The 20,038-nt window shown below is 41.5% G+C and overlaps 2 protein-coding genes across 3 annotated transcripts; one reads left to right on the top strand and one right to left on the bottom strand.

Annotated features, from left to right (window-relative positions):
• Nucleotides 1-616: 616 nt before the first annotated feature.
• Nucleotides 617-8,620, bottom strand: eme1 (essential meiotic structure-specific endonuclease 1). The gene is made up of 9 exons (XM_035144932.2): nt 8,536-8,620; nt 7,377-8,129; nt 7,041-7,168; nt 5,884-5,973; nt 5,104-5,225; nt 4,487-4,625; nt 3,193-3,308; nt 2,804-2,993; nt 617-947 (listed from the first exon to the last, which is right to left on the bottom strand). The coding sequence occupies exons 2-9, from the start codon at nt 8,101-8,103 to the stop codon at nt 771-773; spliced, it is 1,689 nt and encodes a 562-aa protein (XP_035000823.2). The 5' UTR covers nt 8,104-8,129; nt 8,536-8,620; the 3' UTR covers nt 617-770.
• A 381-nt stretch (nt 8,621-9,001) lies between these two features.
• Nucleotides 9,002-10,993, top strand: mrpl27 (mitochondrial ribosomal protein L27). 2 transcript variants are annotated; one of them, XM_035146812.2, is made up of 4 exons: nt 9,002-9,105; nt 9,671-9,799; nt 10,460-10,527; nt 10,611-10,993. In XM_035146812.2, the coding sequence occupies exons 1-4, from the start codon at nt 9,066-9,068 to the stop codon at nt 10,815-10,817; spliced, it is 444 nt and encodes a 147-aa protein (XP_035002703.1). In that variant the 5' UTR covers nt 9,002-9,065; the 3' UTR covers nt 10,818-10,993. The 2 variants fall into 2 exon arrangements, with proteins under 2 accessions (XP_035002703.1, XP_035002702.1); XM_035146811.2 differs by having other exon boundaries at nt 9,030-9,105; nt 9,644-9,799.
• The last annotated feature ends 9,045 nt before the right edge of the window (nt 10,994-20,038 follow it).

Here is a 20,038-nt window from a genome sequence, read left to right on the forward strand (position 1 = left end):
CCCATTTAACAGCTCGTTACCCATTCGTCTCTTTCTCCCTCTTTTCCTCCATTCCAGGCACTCATCATTTCTTGGTCAGGTTCCATTTTTGCTAATGCGGCGGAAATGAGCCGTGGGCATTGCAAAGTGAAGTGGAGCAGATTTGTCGTGGCATTTTACTACACTGCACTCCGTGAAAACACAAACAGGGCCAGGTGTAACAAGGCTCGACACAAACAGGGGCAATGAAGACATGGGCGAGCCCAATGACACAGAAAGCTAATGGTTTAGCCACATTTCATTCAGTTGGACAGCAGTTAAAACACGGGGGCTGAGGTGTTACACTGCACATATAACGCTTGATGAAACCAGATTAGAGGTGAGCCACAGAGGTGCTGTTCCACACGGAGTTAAGTATCGTAACGGTGAATGACGTGACACTGGTGTGGTCATGATATAACGTATTAAAAAGAATTGAAAATGAAAAATAAGTGAACTACTTAAAGGGAGAGTGCACTTTTCAACACAGTTCCCATTCTCTATTGCTATTCGTGCTAATTTATGAGAATAAAACTGGTTGTAAGATATTCAATACCATTTCTCTTGGGAATAATTATCTCATGAAAACCTTTTGAAATGATCTTTTCATAAAACTTTAATATTTACAAAACATACAAAAAAACAGACATTGAATTCAATTCTTGATACTGTTCGATACTCTGGCGCTCAAGCAGTCGGAAGCTGTTGGAAACAAGATTAGAAACAATCAATAGGTGGGAACATCTCGTGAGTTAGACAGTGGCGTCCAGTGTCTGCTCAGGATCGCGGGAGCTCATCATGAGGAAGAGGCGTTTGGAAAGCTCTGGGCCGACCCTCCGAGTCGTGGAGGTCACGCCTTCGCCCCTGCGGATCAGAAGGTCCGACAGCAGGGAGATCCTCTCGCGGTCGGTCTTGCACAGACTGTAAGCCTGCAGAGAGACACGGCCATATTTAGTATTAAGGAGGGGGAAAAAAGGCTTTTCAAATATATATGCTGATGTGTCTCGGTGAATATGACTGAAAAACATTTGGATCTAGATATCTTGCCTTGATCTTTATATCTTCATAAATGAGTCATTTTTCATGTAGGCTGCACTTAACTTGACAAGCTGATTTAAAAGGGGTACCAGGAAATAAATATATGATAACTGTAAGATACATTTAGAAGTGTGCAGTCGCACCGCCGCTGCTTTTCAAAGGCTGTTATGATTAATGAATTAAAACGCTATAATCAACAGAAAAAGCATAAAAATGTAAGGAAAAGGGAAGAAAAGACAAATATTTAAGCATTTTATGTCGAGGCCTTTCTATGAAAGTGAAGCAGGATGTCATAGAGCAAAACACACTGTCTCTTTTTTAATGTTGACCTGTTTTTGGTTACTGTTATGTGTCAGCCCTGTGATAGACTGGGTGCTTGTCAGAGGTGTATCCTGTATTATCAATCAATCAAATTTTATTTGTATAGCCCATATTCACAAATCACAATTTGCCTCCTAGGGCTTTAACAAGGTGTGACATCCTCTGCCCTTAACCCTCAACAAGAGTAAGGAAAAACTACTAAAAAACCCTTTTAACAGGGTAAAAAGAAGGTAGAAACCTCAGAGAGAGCCACATGTGAGGGATCCCTCTCCCAGGACGGACAGAAGTGCAATAGATGTCAAGTGTAATGGAGAACATCAGCAAGATAAGGGTATTTGCAGCATTGATTAGAATAAACCCTTTGTAGCATAATGGAAGGTCAATGAATTGATGTATTATTGTCAGTAATGGTCGAGTATCTGAGGAGAAATATTATATATCAAGCAGTCTTATTGTAATCATAGTCGATGGTCAGCAGCCACCACGATCATGACTGTCCACTGCCGCCAATTATGCCTGATGTAAGGTTGATATAGTGTCAAATCATGATAAGTGGCAGTTCTAAACCTGCCTGTGTGGAATGGGTTGTTAGCCTGGCCTGTTGTGTTGCTGGCTGCAGCTTTTTTTTTGTGAAACTGTAAAAGTGACCTGCAGTGAGTTGAAAAACAAAAAAGGCCGGCTGCTGGACCCAGTCCGCAGAACCCTGAAGCTGCACCACCGCTACTGCACAAAGAGCTGTTCACCTGTTCATTCAAACTTTATTGAAGCTCCGCTCAGTACGCAGAACCTTGAACAGGAGATCAGTTGTTGTCAACGCTCCCGTTGTCCTGAACATGCTGTTGTTGTGAACGTTGTGAGTCCTAGCCACCGCTGCTACAGGGCGCTGGTCACCTGTTTAATCTAAGATTATTACTGTTTTATGTATTTTACGTCCAAATCCCACCAAATTCGACACTGCAGTTCTTTAGGCCCGGAACAATACACATAGGAAGTGTGGCGCCAATAAGATGAATGGTTCTTGAGATTTGTCATTCCACATTCAGACAGACAGGTTTCAGTAGATAGATCAATATTTTTTCTATTGGTCAAAAAACCCACTAACACCCACTAACATCTGACTTTTGTCTGCAATGGGAATGGACACATCCCAGGTGAAATGACACCGCAGTAGACACCGGGGATGGAAAGGTGGCGCCCATGTGAATGTGCTAATTTGACAACACAGTGAGGTGAGAGGGCGCCTCAGTATGCTGAACATGACGCACTGCGGAAGATAACAATGAGGCAAACTCCTCTACTGGCAATGGGAAAGGAAAACCTGCGTATATCTGCTGATTTTGGTGAAACAGAACTCATAGTGGCACAGAGAAAGGACTAGTATAAATATATACATGGGGTATCCTGAATGAATGAGCAGTTGCAGTACCTTCTTGAGCAGCTGTGGGGACGGGTAAGCTGCCAGGATTGCTGCGGCCATGTCCGGGCTGACTCTGTTGAACTGCTGGATCTGTCTCTTCCACACCTGCAGCAGGCCCTTACCAGCTCTATCCACCCGCTGACCGCCCGCCCACTCGCTCTCCAGGTAGAAAGAGAAGCCCGTCTGCTCCCTCTCTCGCCTGACCACACACACACACACACACACACACACACACACACACACACACACACACACACACACACACACACACACACACACACACACACACACACACACACACACACACACACACACACACACACACACGAGACCTTATTGTTTGATCTGCAAAAAAGCATTTGACACAATTGTTAAGAGGAAGAACTACTCTCGCTCACTTGAAAGGGGCCTCTGCAACTGCTTTGGTTGTCATGGTGATGTGATCGGAGAAGTCTTTCCAGGTTGACAAGTAGCGGACTGAGACGCCAGTGTGGAGCTGGAGATGTGCCACTGCCTGATTGGATATTGGACGACAGAAAGAAGTGGATCACTAAATATACATTAAAAGACAGTTAATGTATCTATTTAAGACGCGCCAGACACCTTAGTTTACATCTAAATGTTTGGGACTGCAGCCAGAGAGCCTTCAATGGGATTATCAAATTAGGTAGACGACTTTTCCCTCAATTTGAAATATTGGACAAATAAATTGAAGGTGTTTGGGTGGTTTTTATTGGAGGTTTAAAATGTTTTCAGGTGCAAATGGTATTCTTTAGTGGTCATGGCATTCTTACAAATAAAATTATAGGTGTCCTTAATTTGCACAAACTTCAATTAAGTTGCAAATTCAGAGATTCAACGCAAATCTGGGGCTGAATAAAACTTATTATATTAACTTATAAATTAATATATGTTAACACATGAGTTTTTTCAATTGAATATTTGCAGTGTTTGAGGGTAAAAACAGCCACAACCATGCATCTGTTTTCACTGTTTATAAACTAAGGCCCTTGCAAGCTATAAATGGTAAAGATGTAAAAAGATGGCTTTATTGCCTTTGGACAATTTGAAATAAAATATATACTGGATTTCTTTCACAATATAAAAGTGAATACATTTCTTCCTTGAGAGGATAATTTCCAAATTAAGAGGTTCAACTAAATTCTGGGGTTGAATAATATACAAATTAATGGATTATAATGTGTTCAAATGAAGTACATGCATGGTTTGAGGGCTTTTTATGTTGTACAAACCCCTTAACATCAATTAAAAAGCCTGGAAACCATCCCTGAATTTTCACCAAAAAAATTACCCTCAACATTAAAAAATAATTGATTTCATGGGAAGGTTACTTCTTAAAAAGCCTATGCAGATAAATCTATTTGAAATACATAACTAGATCAAAATCCACAGGTTGTATATTGAATGTCATTAAATCCAAAGTAAAATAATTACATTGTTAGTAATGTTGTAAAGTTATTTCTATGTTAGACATAGATTAAATATGGATATGTTTTTTTTTCTTTGGTGCTTTTGCATTGTATGTACTTGATTCTATGTTGTGTTGTATCTGGACCGCGAGTCTGGATAACAAATGTCGCCATCATCATCATAATAGAAAGATGAAGGGATTCATTACCACAATGAATAACTGAACAAACTCTGGTGTTCTTCCTCCTCCAACGAACCCACCTCTTCTACTTCAACCCGTGACACCTCAGGAAGCGCCTCAGCTCCAGCGTTCTTCCTCCTCTTCCTCGCTTTTCCTCTGCCTCCCTCCTCATTTGTGACAGCCTCTCGAAACCTTTTCTGGCTTTGTGACTTCTGGGATCTGAGGGCCAAAAAAAAAAAAAGCTTAACAGTCTTTTTGGTATTAACACTCAGCGTGTAGTCTGCCCTGGTCTCAACGTGTGGGCAGCGCTGCTCTCTTTGCTTCATTTCCCTTCTTCACACCGTTTCCAGCTGAGTTCCACCAGCCTCTGCTGACAGTGATATGTGACATGTTTCCAGACACTGGGGCAGCAGAGGATATATAGAGGTTAGTTTACAAGGTATCTGAGTGCTATTCCTTGTTGTCTTTTTAACATGTTATTGAGTGCTATACTTCCCACTGCTGTACTCATTCATACCGAGAGCCATTTGTCTTCTCAGCCCACACCACCCAATCAACCAACCGTCTTGGTGGTGTTTCACATTCTTCACTGGCCAAGCGGGTACAGGAATTCAAACCCGCTGCCTCTGGGTTATCAAAACATGACTAAATGAAGCCCCTTCCCAAATGAAAAGAAGCAGATGCCGTCCGTCCCCACCTGAAGTATTTCTCCATGTCGATGACCACCAGGCTGAGGAGCTTTCCAGGGTTACGTCTCTGCTGCTCCTGCACCCACGACGTAAGAGTGGGATTAGAGTCTGACCTGCCGTGCCTCTCTTCCTGTATCCAATAGAGTGAATGGAGAGCAACAACAGGTATTAAATACAATTCACTTTACCCACAACTGGGTGGTGAAACACAAATCCTGCACTGTCTCCGGAACGTGAACAAAAACCTTTATCCCAATCTAATGAAGGACAGAACGTTGTGTGCACAATTATTGAAGTGTTGATGGCTTGGTGATGATGAAAAAAGTATGTGAGAGGTCTCTCTCCTTTAAATAACAGAATTAAACTCGCTTCAGTGTCTGTCCCAAAGACACTTCGGCATGCAGAATGGGGAAGACTGCGATTGGACCACTGACCCTGGTGGTTAGAGGACAACCCGCTCTACCCCCCTGAACCACAGCCGCCCTCCATTATTATACATATATCCTAAAGGGTCATGTGCATAAAGTATGGCAGGAGTACTGGGACATCAATGACACAGGGAGACATCTTAATAATATACAAAAGCATATGGGGATTAGGAGAAAGGTGGGGAGAGACAGAAGGGATTAGATCTCAGTCACATCTATGTGGACAGCGGAGACACATTAGTACCAGGTGTAAATATGATCAGATCAAAATCGTATCGAGATACGATCTGAATATGAAACACATGTTAACGCAGGTGTAAATGGAGTGAGTGTGACCAGGAGGAGCTGCAGCGTACCAACCTGAACGTAGCTGTGGATCAGAGAGCTGAAGTCGTCAACTGTCATCTGCATCACAACATGAGCCTCTGGTACACACACTCCGTCATCTGGCTGAGATACACACGCAGAACACATGGGAGATTGTCCTTTATAGTTATTTAGAAAAATGGTATGATTATGTTGTGATGTTATTACACATATAAACCTGCTTCTTGTTCTCAACCTTTGTTTCTTCTGTTTGAGTCAATTACAGAAAAGTCTCACAGTAACCCCTTGATATTCATGCTTCAACTCAATTTAAGGTATAAGACATTGTGTGTGCAGTGTTTTCCTGATATGCATCAACACCACTGTTGAAAATTCACATTCTTTATTAATATTGACAACTTTTTTTGTTTTTGTCAGGTTATGATAATGTGTTTAACTGACTGTAGTGCTCATAACTCCAGAATTAATGAAGGAAACATATTTGTTTTGCCAACACAATCATGCACAAATTATGTGCCTACGAGTTAGTTGCTAATTTGACAGTACTGAATAAACATGTGGTGCAAAGGCCTATGCTCAAATACATCATGTTTAAATCATCAAAAACAGTGCGAGCACAAGTAAAACATCAGTGGTTTTATCAATACTCTGATCGTATCTGGAGCCAACTTCAAAGAGACGGAACTAATGCGACTTATCTTGTCAGTGGAATTGTGTCTGGATTAGATTATTAATCTGTATTCATGTTTGAGAAAAAATGTTTTTTGTGTCAAGACATTTCATTATTTCCTCTGCTAATGCAGGTTATGGGTCAGGGAAGAACCCAATACATGTAGGTGTAGATCCGGATCAGAGGATGGATCCAGGAGTTTTTTAACTCTTTAATTTATGGATCTTAATGAAAAATATCGGACACATTTAGGGAACAGAAATGTATGTGTTGGTGCAGCTAGATTGAATTTAAGGACATTTATTTCTGCTGCTATCTGAGCCACTATAACCTTTCACTTGCCAAAAGCCTCCTCCACCAGCATGTATAAATATGTGTCCGGCATCTTCTGCTCATGGAGACACACACAACAGCCCTGCTGCTGGAAGAAATCCTGGGGGAAGCACTGGTGTGTGTGTGTGTGTGTGTGTGTGTGTGTGTGTGTGTGTGTGTGTGTGTGTGTGTGTGTGTGTGTGAACACCTGTGCACAGGGAGCCCTCCTCATCCAGCTGACACTGCGTGGGAGGGGTTGCTTCTCTATGGCACAACTGCAGCCCAGAGCCTGCACAGACGCCAGCAGAGTCCCGCCTCCCTCCAGCTGTAAGAGAGCTGCGAACACAAACACAGACACCGAGATAATGTGCACAATATATCCATTTAACTACTTAAATAATGCATTCAAAGCATCGCGATGACACGCACACACTTGGCTTACTTTGCAGTCTGAAATTGTCTTGGACAAATATGCAGAGAACCATAGGACACTGCCGACTCTGAGGGGATTTGCTATCAGTGCCAGGTAATATTTTCTCTTTACCTGGGTCCACAGCCACCACCATGTGCTTGATACACTCCTCTGGCTTCAGGGCCTTGGCAGCCTCTGCCAGAGCTTTTCTCTCTGCTTTCTGCCTCTCCTGTTCCAGCCGGAGCACCTCCTTGTCCCTCTGCTGTCTCTCCCTGGCTTGCCTCCTCTTCAGAGCCTCCTCCCTGGAGGCCTGGATCTCCTCTGCCTTCCGCTGGGCAGGATCCCTCTTGGCAGGGGAGGTGTCGATGCTCCCTGCACTGAGGGGCTTCGCACACGGCCATCGCTGAGGGAGAGCAGCCGCCTCCTCTGGACCATCTGAGGCACTGTGGCTCACCTGACGGTAGCTGAGCAGGGGCTGTGACGTTGGAAACCCATTCTGGCAGGAGAGCTGTAAACTGGGCAGATTGGACGGGGAGTTCGGCTCAGCATCTTTCCCATTAGTGACAGCGGAGGAAGCACTAATCACATTGTCCTGTCTCTGTTTGAGCCTCTGTGCCAGGGGGACATAAGGTGCATCCTCATCGGAATCGCTGCTGATCATCATTACATCAGCCACCCCACTGCGTGCACCTGCTTTACCCTTCACTGGGGGGAAGCGCACTGCGTTTTCTGCATCAGAATCAGCCAGATCCACCATGTCTGGTTTCTGTCTGTGGCTCAGGTGTCGACCAGGCTGGAGGAAGTCAAACACAGGCAACTCCTCGTCCAGGTCGCTGCTGGGGTCGCTGTGGCTGCACATGTTCTGTCAGGTCCAAGAACAAGCTACTGTAAATGAGATATCAGAGAGGAATTATGAAGGGGTCGCAAATTAGAACGCCCCCAGAGATGGCCTTTGCTTCTGGTGGGGAAAGAAAACACCTTCAGCCAAAGTTCTTACAATTTAAGATGTATTAGTGTGATTGCCAGTGGACATAATACCTGACATATCCCAACCTAAAACAGTGACAGGGGACATGTATGACAGTAACTTCGGCAGAGCTGGAAACACATCAGCTGAACTAAAACTGCAGTTTGTCCATCAGAAACAAATGGCGTTTTGAGCTGAGTTTGGCACAGCGTTAACAATGGAGCCACACAGCAGACGTTGATAGCTGAGGAAAGCTGTTCGTTTCGCACACTCACGACCTTTCATACAGTTCAGATGTAGGATACTTTAAGTGAGGCTACTCACAGTAGCGTCCAGTTACAGTACTGTGAAGTATTCGAAGTATTTCCACGGACAGTTTGTTGTGAGACACGTTTGATTTCCCCGGGTTGCAAAGTTATGGTGCGTTCACGTTTATGGGAAGAACGGAATTTACAAAAGTCCATGGTGGGTTAGTGTGAACTCCAGCACGTACACGACACCTAAATAAAAGTGATATGTTCGGTTTAGTTTACTGAAAATTCAATGTTGCACAAAAAGACAAAAAATTCTTAATTTCTTGTATGAGTTCGAATCAAAATGTTGTTTTTTGAGGATGAATAATCGGAACCACCATCAGATCTCAAGTAGTTTAAAATACTGCTCGTAGTATTTTGATTTTGATGTTCTAATTAAGCTGAAGCTACTTCTAATGTCATTTAGCTACAATTCGGGAACTATTATGGAATATATTTTCTGTTTACTAGCACGGTTTCGTATTTTTCTTGGGGATTGTGAATGCAGCGTGCGTAACTGGATGTGACGTAATTACGTCGACGCAAGTCACGTAGTCCAAGATGGCAGCGCTGGCGTCCTTGATGCTGAAGTCTCGAGCAGGTATGAAGTATTTAGATTTATATACTTTATGTTTTGTACTGCAGTTATTGAAATACTCGTATGAACGACAGAATTATGTTTATGAATTCCCAGCAGCCCCTGTACACATGCACGTTTTAATGACCTGATGTTTACGAGCTAACTCAGCTTAGCTAGCTCTGCGTGCTGTCAATGTGTACATTAGCACTGAATGCCACAGACATGTGATGCCACTGTCAGCGTGGGTGCAGTTTATCAACATCATATATATGTATAACATCATGTTGACCAATAAACAACTGTCACAAACATGTGTTTACCTGTTGTGTATTCATAACAAGCGACACACACCTACTTTGAATGTTCCTGATCAAACCTCTGGCAGTTTAAAGTCCCACTCCTCTGTGTATGTTGTTTGAAAACCTTCTGGCACCACGGACCTCTCTGTACGTTATTCAGAGTTCTCCAGTGTGCTTTACTGGCAACTTGCATCGAATGAGTAACACTGTTAAATCGGTCGTATTCTGAATGGAGTCTGGTGTGCTTGTCTCGATGTCAGGGCTCAGACGGGATGTTTCTGTTTCAGGTTTGCTGGCGCCGCGTCAGTCCTTCCTGCTGGAGCCTGTGAGGTTCGCGTCGAAGAAGTCCGGTGGCAGCTGTAAGAACATCGGTGGGAAGAGCCCCGGTCGGAGATATGGCTTCAAGAAACAGGATGGTAATTCCTATCAAATCGCTCCCACTCATTGGTAGTTTCTGTTGGACCTCTCTATCAGTTCCCCTACATCTCCTCCTTTTGGTCAGTTCTGGATTCTGCCACCGTATTATTTCTAAAAGATGATCCACAGTGTAAAGACGTAGAAGACACATCTCTTACACACGATAAGAGTTGTGTTCCACGCTTAAAACATTTGTGTTTTTCATCAATAAAACCGTCCGTGTATTTTTGCTGTGTTCAGAATAGTTTTTGTTCACGTTCACTTAACTTTGACTCTGTTGTTATTGAAAATTGAGTAAACAATTTGTGGTAAATGCAGGTGGGGACCGCAGAAGCTGATTTGGTAACAATTTCATACATTCTAATAATTTCTATCGATCATCCTCTATCATCTCTGTGTAATGTCAATTAAATCACTGTCAGTATTCTCAATGATTGACTAATACAGTGATTTATTTATACATTTTTCAAACCATGCTCAGTGTTTCTTTCAAAATGCGATTAATTTAGACTATAACAATCTTTAAACCTAAAACAGAATCCCCACAGTGTTCCTTTATGGGAAAGCGATGGGAGTCATGTGTGATATTCCTCTTGTTACTGTGTAATTACATTGACAACAATGTGGGTGACCTTGACTCTTTCCATCCGTTTTCCAAGGAAACCTGGTCCACGCCGGTAACATCCTTGCAACACAGAGGGTGATGAGGTATCACCCAGGAGCACATGTGAGTAGACGCATTCTGTAGCAGAGGTTTGAACCTGACAACGTTTCTGGGTCAAATGTGAACTTTCTCCGTCTGTTCTGCAGGTGGGTATGGGAAGCAACAAGACTCTGTTTGCTCTGGAGGAGGGCCACGTCCGGTTCACCAAGGAGGTCTACGTCCCAGCACCACGCAGCCAGCTGTCCACACGGGTCATCACCAAACTGCCACAAGGAGCTGTGCTCTACAAAACTTTCATCAACGTCCTGCCTGTCAAACAGGAGGCCAAGTTCAAGCTGGTGGACCTGGTCTGAAACTGACTGGAGTTTCATTCCTTCCCTTTGGTGTGTTTCTGTGACAGTCAAAGAGGATCACGTGCACTCTGGAAAACTCTGCCAGCTCGGGCCTCGGTCTTTGATCTTCTATGTGCGTTTAGGCAGAGACATTGAGTTACTATACTGGATAATAAAGTTTTATATGTATGTGTCAAGGGTAATGGCGTGTTCTGTTGCTTAGTGGTGGAAGAAGTAACACAACAATGTACAAATACTCAGGTACTGTAAAATCCTACATTTAAACTTTTACTTTAGCAAAGTCTCTGACTTACTATCAGCAAAATGTTTATGTGGTTTGATTGTAGTGCAACTCATTTTATGTGTAGTTCAAAACAATGTTGAATCTTTGAAACATTAGAATTGAGAACTGACAAGATATTGTATCTTTAAATCTTTTGAGTTCCACTGCTCTATAGTGATGGGTGTCTGCATATCAAAAGACAGATTGAGGCACTTTGTAGCACTATACTTGTTCAAAATTAATTTTTAGAAAATTCTATAGTTTAGGGGAAGGAGATGCAACAGGTCCCAAAGAAGATTTGAACCCCAGACATTGTGGTTTATGGTCAGTGTCTTCAACCCTGAACCATTCCACTGTCAATGGAATTATGAATTATATTATCACGAGTCTCTAACCAAAATGTTTTTTTAACCTACATAACCTTTCATAGTTCATTATTTAGACACAGGCTGTCATGTTCAAATTAAGTAATTAACCCTAACATTAATATTGTAATGCCCATTGTTGTAGTAGTGCAGTACCAAAAACTGATCACAAGATGTCATCGCACTGTATGAGTCCCATCAATTCAAATTATAGACTCCCATTAGTTCATATGAACAAAAATCATATTACAGAAAACGACCTGCCTACAAGTAAAGTCATTGATGAACCTGATTGTATTCAGGCTGACACATTTTTAATGACATTGGAGGTGACACATTCAACACGATTCTCTTCACATATATTTCTACATTTGAGTGAAACTATTCTTAATGTCTCACTATTTCATAATTTGATTGCATTTGTTGCTTATTTAGTCGCAAATATTTAGTACGTAATTAATATTTGAAACCAAGTTGTAAGAAACTTTCAGGACAAAAACAGCACATAACTCTTTACTGTTGTTAAAAAGGTGCAATGACAAAATTGACCACAAGATGTCACCAAATCATCGCTGCATTATGTGCTCAGTGTCCAAATTACTCTTTCAATTGCAAGTTTATTTCCTCATAAACTGTTTTTGCAAGAATAGAAAATACCTCCTGAGGTTTATGACTGTTCAAAGTAAAACTCTGATGTCGACCCGTGTTCCTGACTCAGGCTGTGGTCTGATCCACGTGTGGAGTTTGTTGTGAATGGTTAAAGTTTATCAGTCAGATATGTTGTCAGCATTCCTTTAACGAAGCCTTCTGCAGGAGTACAGAGGCAAATGTGGACAGATGTGTTTCAGCAGCTCGTGGTATGCAGGGGGAGTGTGGGTAACGCCTGGTACACTGTTTGGGAGTTGGAACGCTGTGATGAAGCACAACACCTGATGGATGTGAGGAGCTTGCCGACATGGTATTCTAATCTGTAGATGATGGAGGGTCACTGTGAACTGCACTCTCTGATTGGACAGTGTACTGAGGAATATTTATGTGAAGCATTTTAAACTTCATGAAGAAATAGTGACTCATGCAGTTGCTGAACAGCCACTGCATATGTCAGAGATCTGCTTTCTTGCTTCTCTGTCCAGGCCAGTATCAGTGCAGGTCGTCCTCGATGGACAGCCAAGTAGGATTTTCAGGGCTATTTCAGATTCAATTCAATTCAATTTTATTTGTATAGCGCCAAAACATAATATACATTCTCTCAGGGCACTTTACATAGAAGGTCAAGACCTCAAACATTTTAGAGAAACCCAACAGTTCCCCATAATGAGCAGCGCTTTGGCGACTGTAGAGAGAAAACTCCCTCATTAACTGAACGAAACCTCTCGCAGAACCAGACTCGTTGTGGGCGGCCATTTTCCTCGACCTGGTTGGGGTGAGCGGAGAAAAACGGAGAAGAGAGGCGAGAAAGACCAGGAACAGTTGTGCACCATCAGGCACCAGAGAGAGAGAGAGATTCCACAGGAGAGTAGCCTGGTAGCTGAAGGCTCTACCTCCCAATCGACTCTGACAGACTCTGGGAACCACAAGGGAGCCTGTATAATGGGAGCAAAGTGATCTATTTGGACAATACAGTGTTATGAGCTCTTTGATATATGAAGGGGCTTGATTGTTGAGGGCTTTATATGTGAGGAGCAGGATCTTGAATTCTTTTACAGGTAGCTAATGCAGAGAAGCTAAGACTGGAGTGATATGATCTCTCCTTCTAGTTCCCGTCAGCACTCGGGAACTAGACTGCTGCAGCATTTTGGACCAACCGGAGGCTTTTAACAGACTTACTGGGAAGAAAGCTGTCCTACAGAGTTGTTTTATATCTGGGTCAAATGACATGTCCTTGTCAAACATAACTCCAAGGTTCCTCACAGTGGAGCTGGGGGCCAACCTAATACCATCCAATGTGACTTTCTGGTCAGACAGTGTTTCTCTGAGATGTTTAGGGCCAATTACAATGACCTCAGTTGAATTTAGAAGTAAGAAGTAAGAAGTTCTGCGTCATCAATCAATCAATCAAATTTTATTCGTACAGCCCATATTCACAAATCACAATTTGTCTCATAGGGCTTTAACAGGGTGTGACATCCTCTGCCCTTAACCCTCAACAAGAGTAAGGAAAAACTACTAAAAACCCTTTTAACAGGGTAAAAAGAAGGTAGAAACCTCAGAGAGAGCCACATGTGAGGATCCCTCTCCCAGGACGGACAGAAGTGCAATAGATGTCAAGTGTAAAGGAGAACATCATCAAGATAAAGGTTTTAGCAGCATTGATAAGGGTAAACATTTTGAAGCATAACTGAAGGTCAGTGAATTGATGGATTATTGTCAGTAATGGTCGAGTATCTGAGGAGAAATACTATGCATCGAGCAGTCCTGCTGCAATCATAGTCTATGGTCAGCAGCCAGCAAGATCATGATCCACCATCAAGATCGGATGCCACTATAGTCCACAGTCATTGTCCACTGCCGCCATTAGGATCCATCATCAGCTGCCACCTCGATCGTGGTCCACCACCATTATCAGATGCCAACACGATAAAGGATCCGCCATTATTATCACGATCAGCCAGCACGATACAGAATCCGCTATACTGGATCCACCATTACGATCTCTGATACGCGATCCACAGATCTTAATCCATGATGTGGCCACAGCTGCGCCCTGGATCTGCGGACGATAAGGCAAAGGGACTCCGGGGAAGAAGTCAAGTCAGTAACATGTATTGATGAGATATGAATTTCTTTGATGTGACAACGATTGAGAAGAGGAAGGAGAAGCTGGAAAGAGAAGCTCCGTGTGTCATGTGTCCCCCGACCTTCTAGACCTATAGCAGCCTAACTAAGAGCAGGTCTAAGACAGGCCTGGACCAGCTCTAACTATAAGCTTTATCAAAAAGGAAGGTTTTAAGCCTACTCTTAAACGTACAGATGGTGTCTGTCTCCCGAACTGAAAGTGGGAGATGATTCCACAGGAGAGGAGCTTGATAGCTGAAAGCTCTGGCTCCTACTCTACTTTTAGAGACTTTAGGGACGACAAGTAAGCCTGAATTCTGGGAGCGCAGTGCTCTAGTGGGTTGATAAGGTACTATCAGCTCTTTGAGGATAATGGTGCCATATTATTAAGGGCCTTGAAGGTGAGGAGGAGAATTTTAAATTCTATTCTAGATTTAACCGGAAGCCAGTGTAGCGAAGCTAATACAGGAGAAATGTGGTCTCTTTTCTAGGTTCTTGTCAGGACACGTGCTGCAGCATTTTGGACAAGCTGCAGAGTCCTGTGTGGGTCTTGGTTCAGTATTTAAACAATAGGGTCCATGTTTAAGCAAAGCTTCTGACAAACTAAACACGTGTTCAACAGTAAAACCTTCAAATTCAGCAAATAATTTTTACTTTTGTGTTTGAAACAATGTGTGTTACATTACATTCAGTTTCTGCCAATGGGTCCCTTTCACCTAAATCTAACACAATGAACCTTTAAGTCATGCTTCCATTTCAGCTGTAATCTCTCAAGTCCTTTCTGCTCCGTTGGTAAATGTCTGCGTCAACTCTTTTGCCAAGCTGTGACTTTTGGGCCGTCACCTGGCAGAGCTGGCGTCCAATGTACTGAGATGTCAGTCCTCTGCAGCGGCGGCAGGCTGTGTGTGTCATCCCTCTCTGTGTCCCCCTTTCACGCTTAACTATCGTATCAAATAAAGGCAAATTGCACCAAAAATATCTTTGAATTTGAATTTGTGGCTTTTAATGTGTACTGTGAAAATAGGAAATGGTATTGTAAATGACAATAGTGTATTGTTTTTTCAAAAAGCCACAGGACACAATTGTGTGGATAGTTTCTATTACAAGGCTGGAATGTAGTTAATTGCATCTTTAAAAATAATGTGAATTAAGTTCTCTTACTTCGGAGACAGAAACTAACTGTAGTGAAATATTAATTTAGTGAATTATTCAGCCTCACATTTACTATCAAAGACAATAAATAAAAGTAAAAAGTACAAAAATATTCCAATCCGTCCCTAAAGAAACTTATTTGTCAAACCTTTAAAAACTCCTTTTATACGGTTATTCGAAAAGAAAACTGTAAAACCAGCCAGAAATTGCTCAGGCGATGCAGGGATTCATTGCTCTCACCCTTGAGTCAGACTTATTACCATGAAAATACCTCCAGCCAGAATCACGAGAATATATTTGCAGCTCTGTCTCAGAGAAAAAGTGTTCCCGTCCCTGAAATGCTTTTCTTGGCCCTGATGGCATCGTTTTCTTGGCTCAGCATCAAGGGACAGTAGAGACAGTAGAGACAGTAGAGACAGTAGAGACAATAGCACTCGTCCTCACGCTGTGGCTTGGCAAAGAACTCGAGGACCATCGCAGAGAGAGGGCGGGTGTGGGGAGGGGGCTGTGAGTGCTGTGGATGGATTAGCTGAGGCTGTGAGTGGCCTCGGTGAGGTTTGAGGATTCATCCTGGGAGTGCGTTGGCAAGTGAACATCCTCAGGCTGCAGAGACTGGGGAAAGTTTTCCTCATACGCTGGTGGAGGCTGAAATGGAACGTGATAAAGTAAATATTAAGTTGTGAGATAATGTAGCTAAGGCTTAAAGAAGAATTCCTTGATTTGAGACATAAAGATCAGTTTGCTAATCAAGGAGAGGTAACTATTTAGTTTCAGAACCAACTAACTAACTAACTAACTAACAAACCAATGAACCTAAGGAACCAACAAAGTAATGAACTAACGAACCAACCAATGAACAAAGTAACTAACTAATGAACTAACAAACAAACGAACCAACAAATTAACAAACTAACCAATGAACAAACTGACGAACTTACGAACCAACCAATGAACTAACAAACAAACTAAGGAACCAATAAACCACTTAACTATCGAATGAATTAACTAACAAACAAACTAAGGAACAAATGAACCAACGAACTAACTAACTACCAAACTAACTAAACAACGAAGGAACCAACAAGCGAACATACTAACAATGAACAAAGTAACTAATTACAAACTAACAAACTAACAAACTAACAAACTAACAAACTAACAAACCAACAAACTACCTAACTAGGTAACTAACCAATGAACAAACAAACTAACAAACAAACAAACTCGTAAACGAAATAACAAACCAACCAACAAACCAACAAATGATGAACCAACTCACTAACTAACCAACTAACCAACGATTGAACCAACAAAGTAACCAATGAACAAACTAACGAACTTACAAACTAACGAAATAACTAACTAATAAAAATCTAACAAACCAACCTCAAACTAACTAACGAACCAACAACAAAGGAACTATTGAACTAACGAACAATCAAACAGACAAAACAACAAACTTACTAACAAACCAACCAACTAAGTAACGAACTAAGGAACTAACTAACTAACTAACTAACTAACTGACTTACCAACGAACTAACTAAATAACAAACCAATTAACCTACGAACAAATTAACAGACGAATTAACAAATAAGCGAACAAACTAACCAACAAACGAACAAACTAATGAATTAACAAACCAACAAACTAACTAACCAATTAACTAACCAACCAACAAACTAACTAAGGGACAAACCAACCAATGATCAAACTACTGATTCATGTTGATTCATTGTTTTTGGGTTTTTGTTGGTTGGTTGGTTGGTTGGTTGGTTGGTTGATTAGTTGGTTGATTAGTTGGTTGATTAGTTGGTTGGTTGGTTGATTAGTTGGTTGATTGGTTCCTTAGTTTCTTGGTTTCTATGTTCCTTTAAATGGACCAAACACTTTTTTGTCATTTCCCACCTCATAATGGCTGCCAATGAGGCTGAAGCGCTGTGCGATCATGCTGTAGATGTGCCTCTGTTTGTCCTTCCTGCAAACGGTCTCGTAAGAAGGCAGCTCATCCAAGTGGTAGTCATTTGGCTAGACACACACACACACACGCACACACACATTCAATATTCTGATAAGAAAAGAGCTCCAAAGATACATTTGCGATATTTTCAACAAGCCTTCTCAGCTATGATCTCACCTGCGGTCCAACAGCAGCCTGGTTTCTGGCATCTACAGAGATTCTGGTGAGCACAGGCTCATCAGAACCAGTGACCATCATTGTGTGTCTGCTTTGGTGATCCTCATTTATAAAGTAAAACAGTTTCAGTTCAGGTTCATGACAAATTGTTTCATAGGGCCATTGACTCTTTCTCAGTGTTATTTTCGAAAGGGAGAATTTTTTTTCTGACTAAACCTCAAACAAATAATATTGTTAGAATAGCTAAACAGTGTTTATTTTACGCCAATTCACTGCCGATATTGTTCTTCATATTTCCCTTTCTGTATCTTTTTCCTTCATGTTCAGACAGAAAATGTTCAGATTCAGTGGTGATAGAGGCCAGGACACAGGGCTCCCTTTTGATGATGCAATTTGATGCTCACTATGTTTTAACTTTACCACATCAATCTTACATCACAATTATTTCTTTTATTACATTATATTTGGTACAGAATAGTGCAATGCACACATGGTGGATTGTTGGTGATGTCAAATATGGTTTCTCTCCGGCTAATCTGGCCATGTCAACACCATTTTATGTTATTAATGATTATTGATCGGCTATTTCTGTAAACTTCTAGTATGGGCTTCCAGAATCAAAGACATCTACTATGTTAAATCAATCTTAATACTTTTTTTAAAAAAGTCTGTGTATAAGGGGGTTGAAAACTGAATGTTAACCTTATTTCTCTGGGGAGTGATGAACTATTATATGTATAATGACACTTAAAGACAAGACAATGAGTTGTTCTTACTGTGTGGTGTTCTGCTGCGACGGCTTTGATTTCGCAGCAGAGACCGTATTTCTTGTATAAATACCAAAGCAGAAGCAGGATTATGCAAATAAATATCACACAGCTCACTAAGGTGGAGGAGAGAAACAGAACTCAGTTAGAAAAATAACAATGACATGCGGTTACAGTATTAACAAGTAAAAGACACAAATATGATGAAAGGACAAGACATGTATCCTTACTCTGATAAGACATAGAAACAAGTTTTGTTAGTCTATTGAAGTTATGCCAGATTTGTTTATATTAAACTGATCTGTTCTGTCTCGACCAGTTGAGATGGGGGGAGAGAGGAACTACACTGAACATTTAATACTTTACCAAGCAGATAAGTGTATTCAACAATCAGTTGTTCATAAGAAGAAAGATAAGTGAAAATCAAGCAAATTTTGTCATATTATTGATATTATTGAAACATTATTTTGCTTCATTTAATGTCTCACATCTCACAAATGCGTTTCATAGCTTATTAAAGGAGCTTTAACAGACTCTGAAATCATTAGAGACCCTACATTTTAAAATTTAACCTGCACGGCATTCCACAAAACTGATCATACTGTACAAACAGAAACTATTTCTGTATTTAAAGAACTCTTTTCTGTTATTTAGTGGACATGCTTTTTCTCACTTAACAGCAGTAAGTTGAGTTTGGACAAAGACGAAATGTTGTACCTACCTGAATTAAGAAGGATTTCGATTTTCTCTATCATCCTTGCACGAGTCTCTCTTGGGCTCTCCATATGCACATCTTGAAAACAAAATCAGTCCTTTGCAATCAAGCTGAAGTGAAAACGTATGACTCTAACTTTTTTCAGAGTTTCTGAGCACAACACTACACACACACACACACACAAGCTTTCGGGATCGTGCAGCAGGTAAACATTTACACCTAGTCGGTAGAGGGGTTGAGTTTCCAGCAGAAATAACTCACCTCTAACTACTTTGAGGAAAAAAGGCTCCGCAAAGCTGAGTCTTGTGCAGACTCTAGTGGAAGTTAGTGGAGATGCGAGAGGATCAGGCTTTTTACTGATTAATGACATTAATTATAGACGTTTTAAAATAGTGCGCTGTAACACAATGAATGGTTGAATATGAATAAGCTGCCCCTTTGAAATTTGATAATACTGTAAGTTGCCCCTTTGTATGCCAGATTTAAGAGTATGAAGAGAAGAATGAGATATGTAAAGAAGAGCTGCGGACAAATCATTTTAGTAAATTTAACAACACAGCAAAGTCATTTTTTTCCGTAGAAAGTCATAAAAAAGAGCAACCGACTGTTGTAAGACTTGACGACTGAAAAGGGGCGGATCCAGGTTGTGGAGCCGTGCGGCTGGTGGTGGTGGTCACTGGCCCTTATCACTTTTATTTTCCAAGATTTTTGAAGGACTCAAAAGGAACTATTTTCAAAATCTACATATTAATTCCACCAATGGAATCTTGCGAAGCGTTCATCTTACCAGCTTCACACTTGGCATGTGTATTGTTAATGGCCCATGGAAGTGCACTGTCGCGTTTGGTGCAATTTGGACATGCGGTACATTCAATATTAATAAAAATGTGATAAACAGGCGACCAGCCCTCTTTAGCCTTCAGTGAGGAGAGAGAAACCAGGGACAGTTGCTACCATCATTTTTCCGCTGACAGATGAGTTGTTATAATAAAGGATAAACATGTCACTTCCTGTGTTTGTCACGCGGCGCTGAACCACACCCACTAA

Source organism: Hippoglossus stenolepis, chromosome 21, assembly GCF_022539355.2.
Source record: "Hippoglossus stenolepis isolate QCI-W04-F060 chromosome 21, HSTE1.2, whole genome shotgun sequence".
NCBI lineage: Eukaryota > Metazoa > Chordata > Actinopteri > Pleuronectiformes > Pleuronectidae > Hippoglossus > Hippoglossus stenolepis.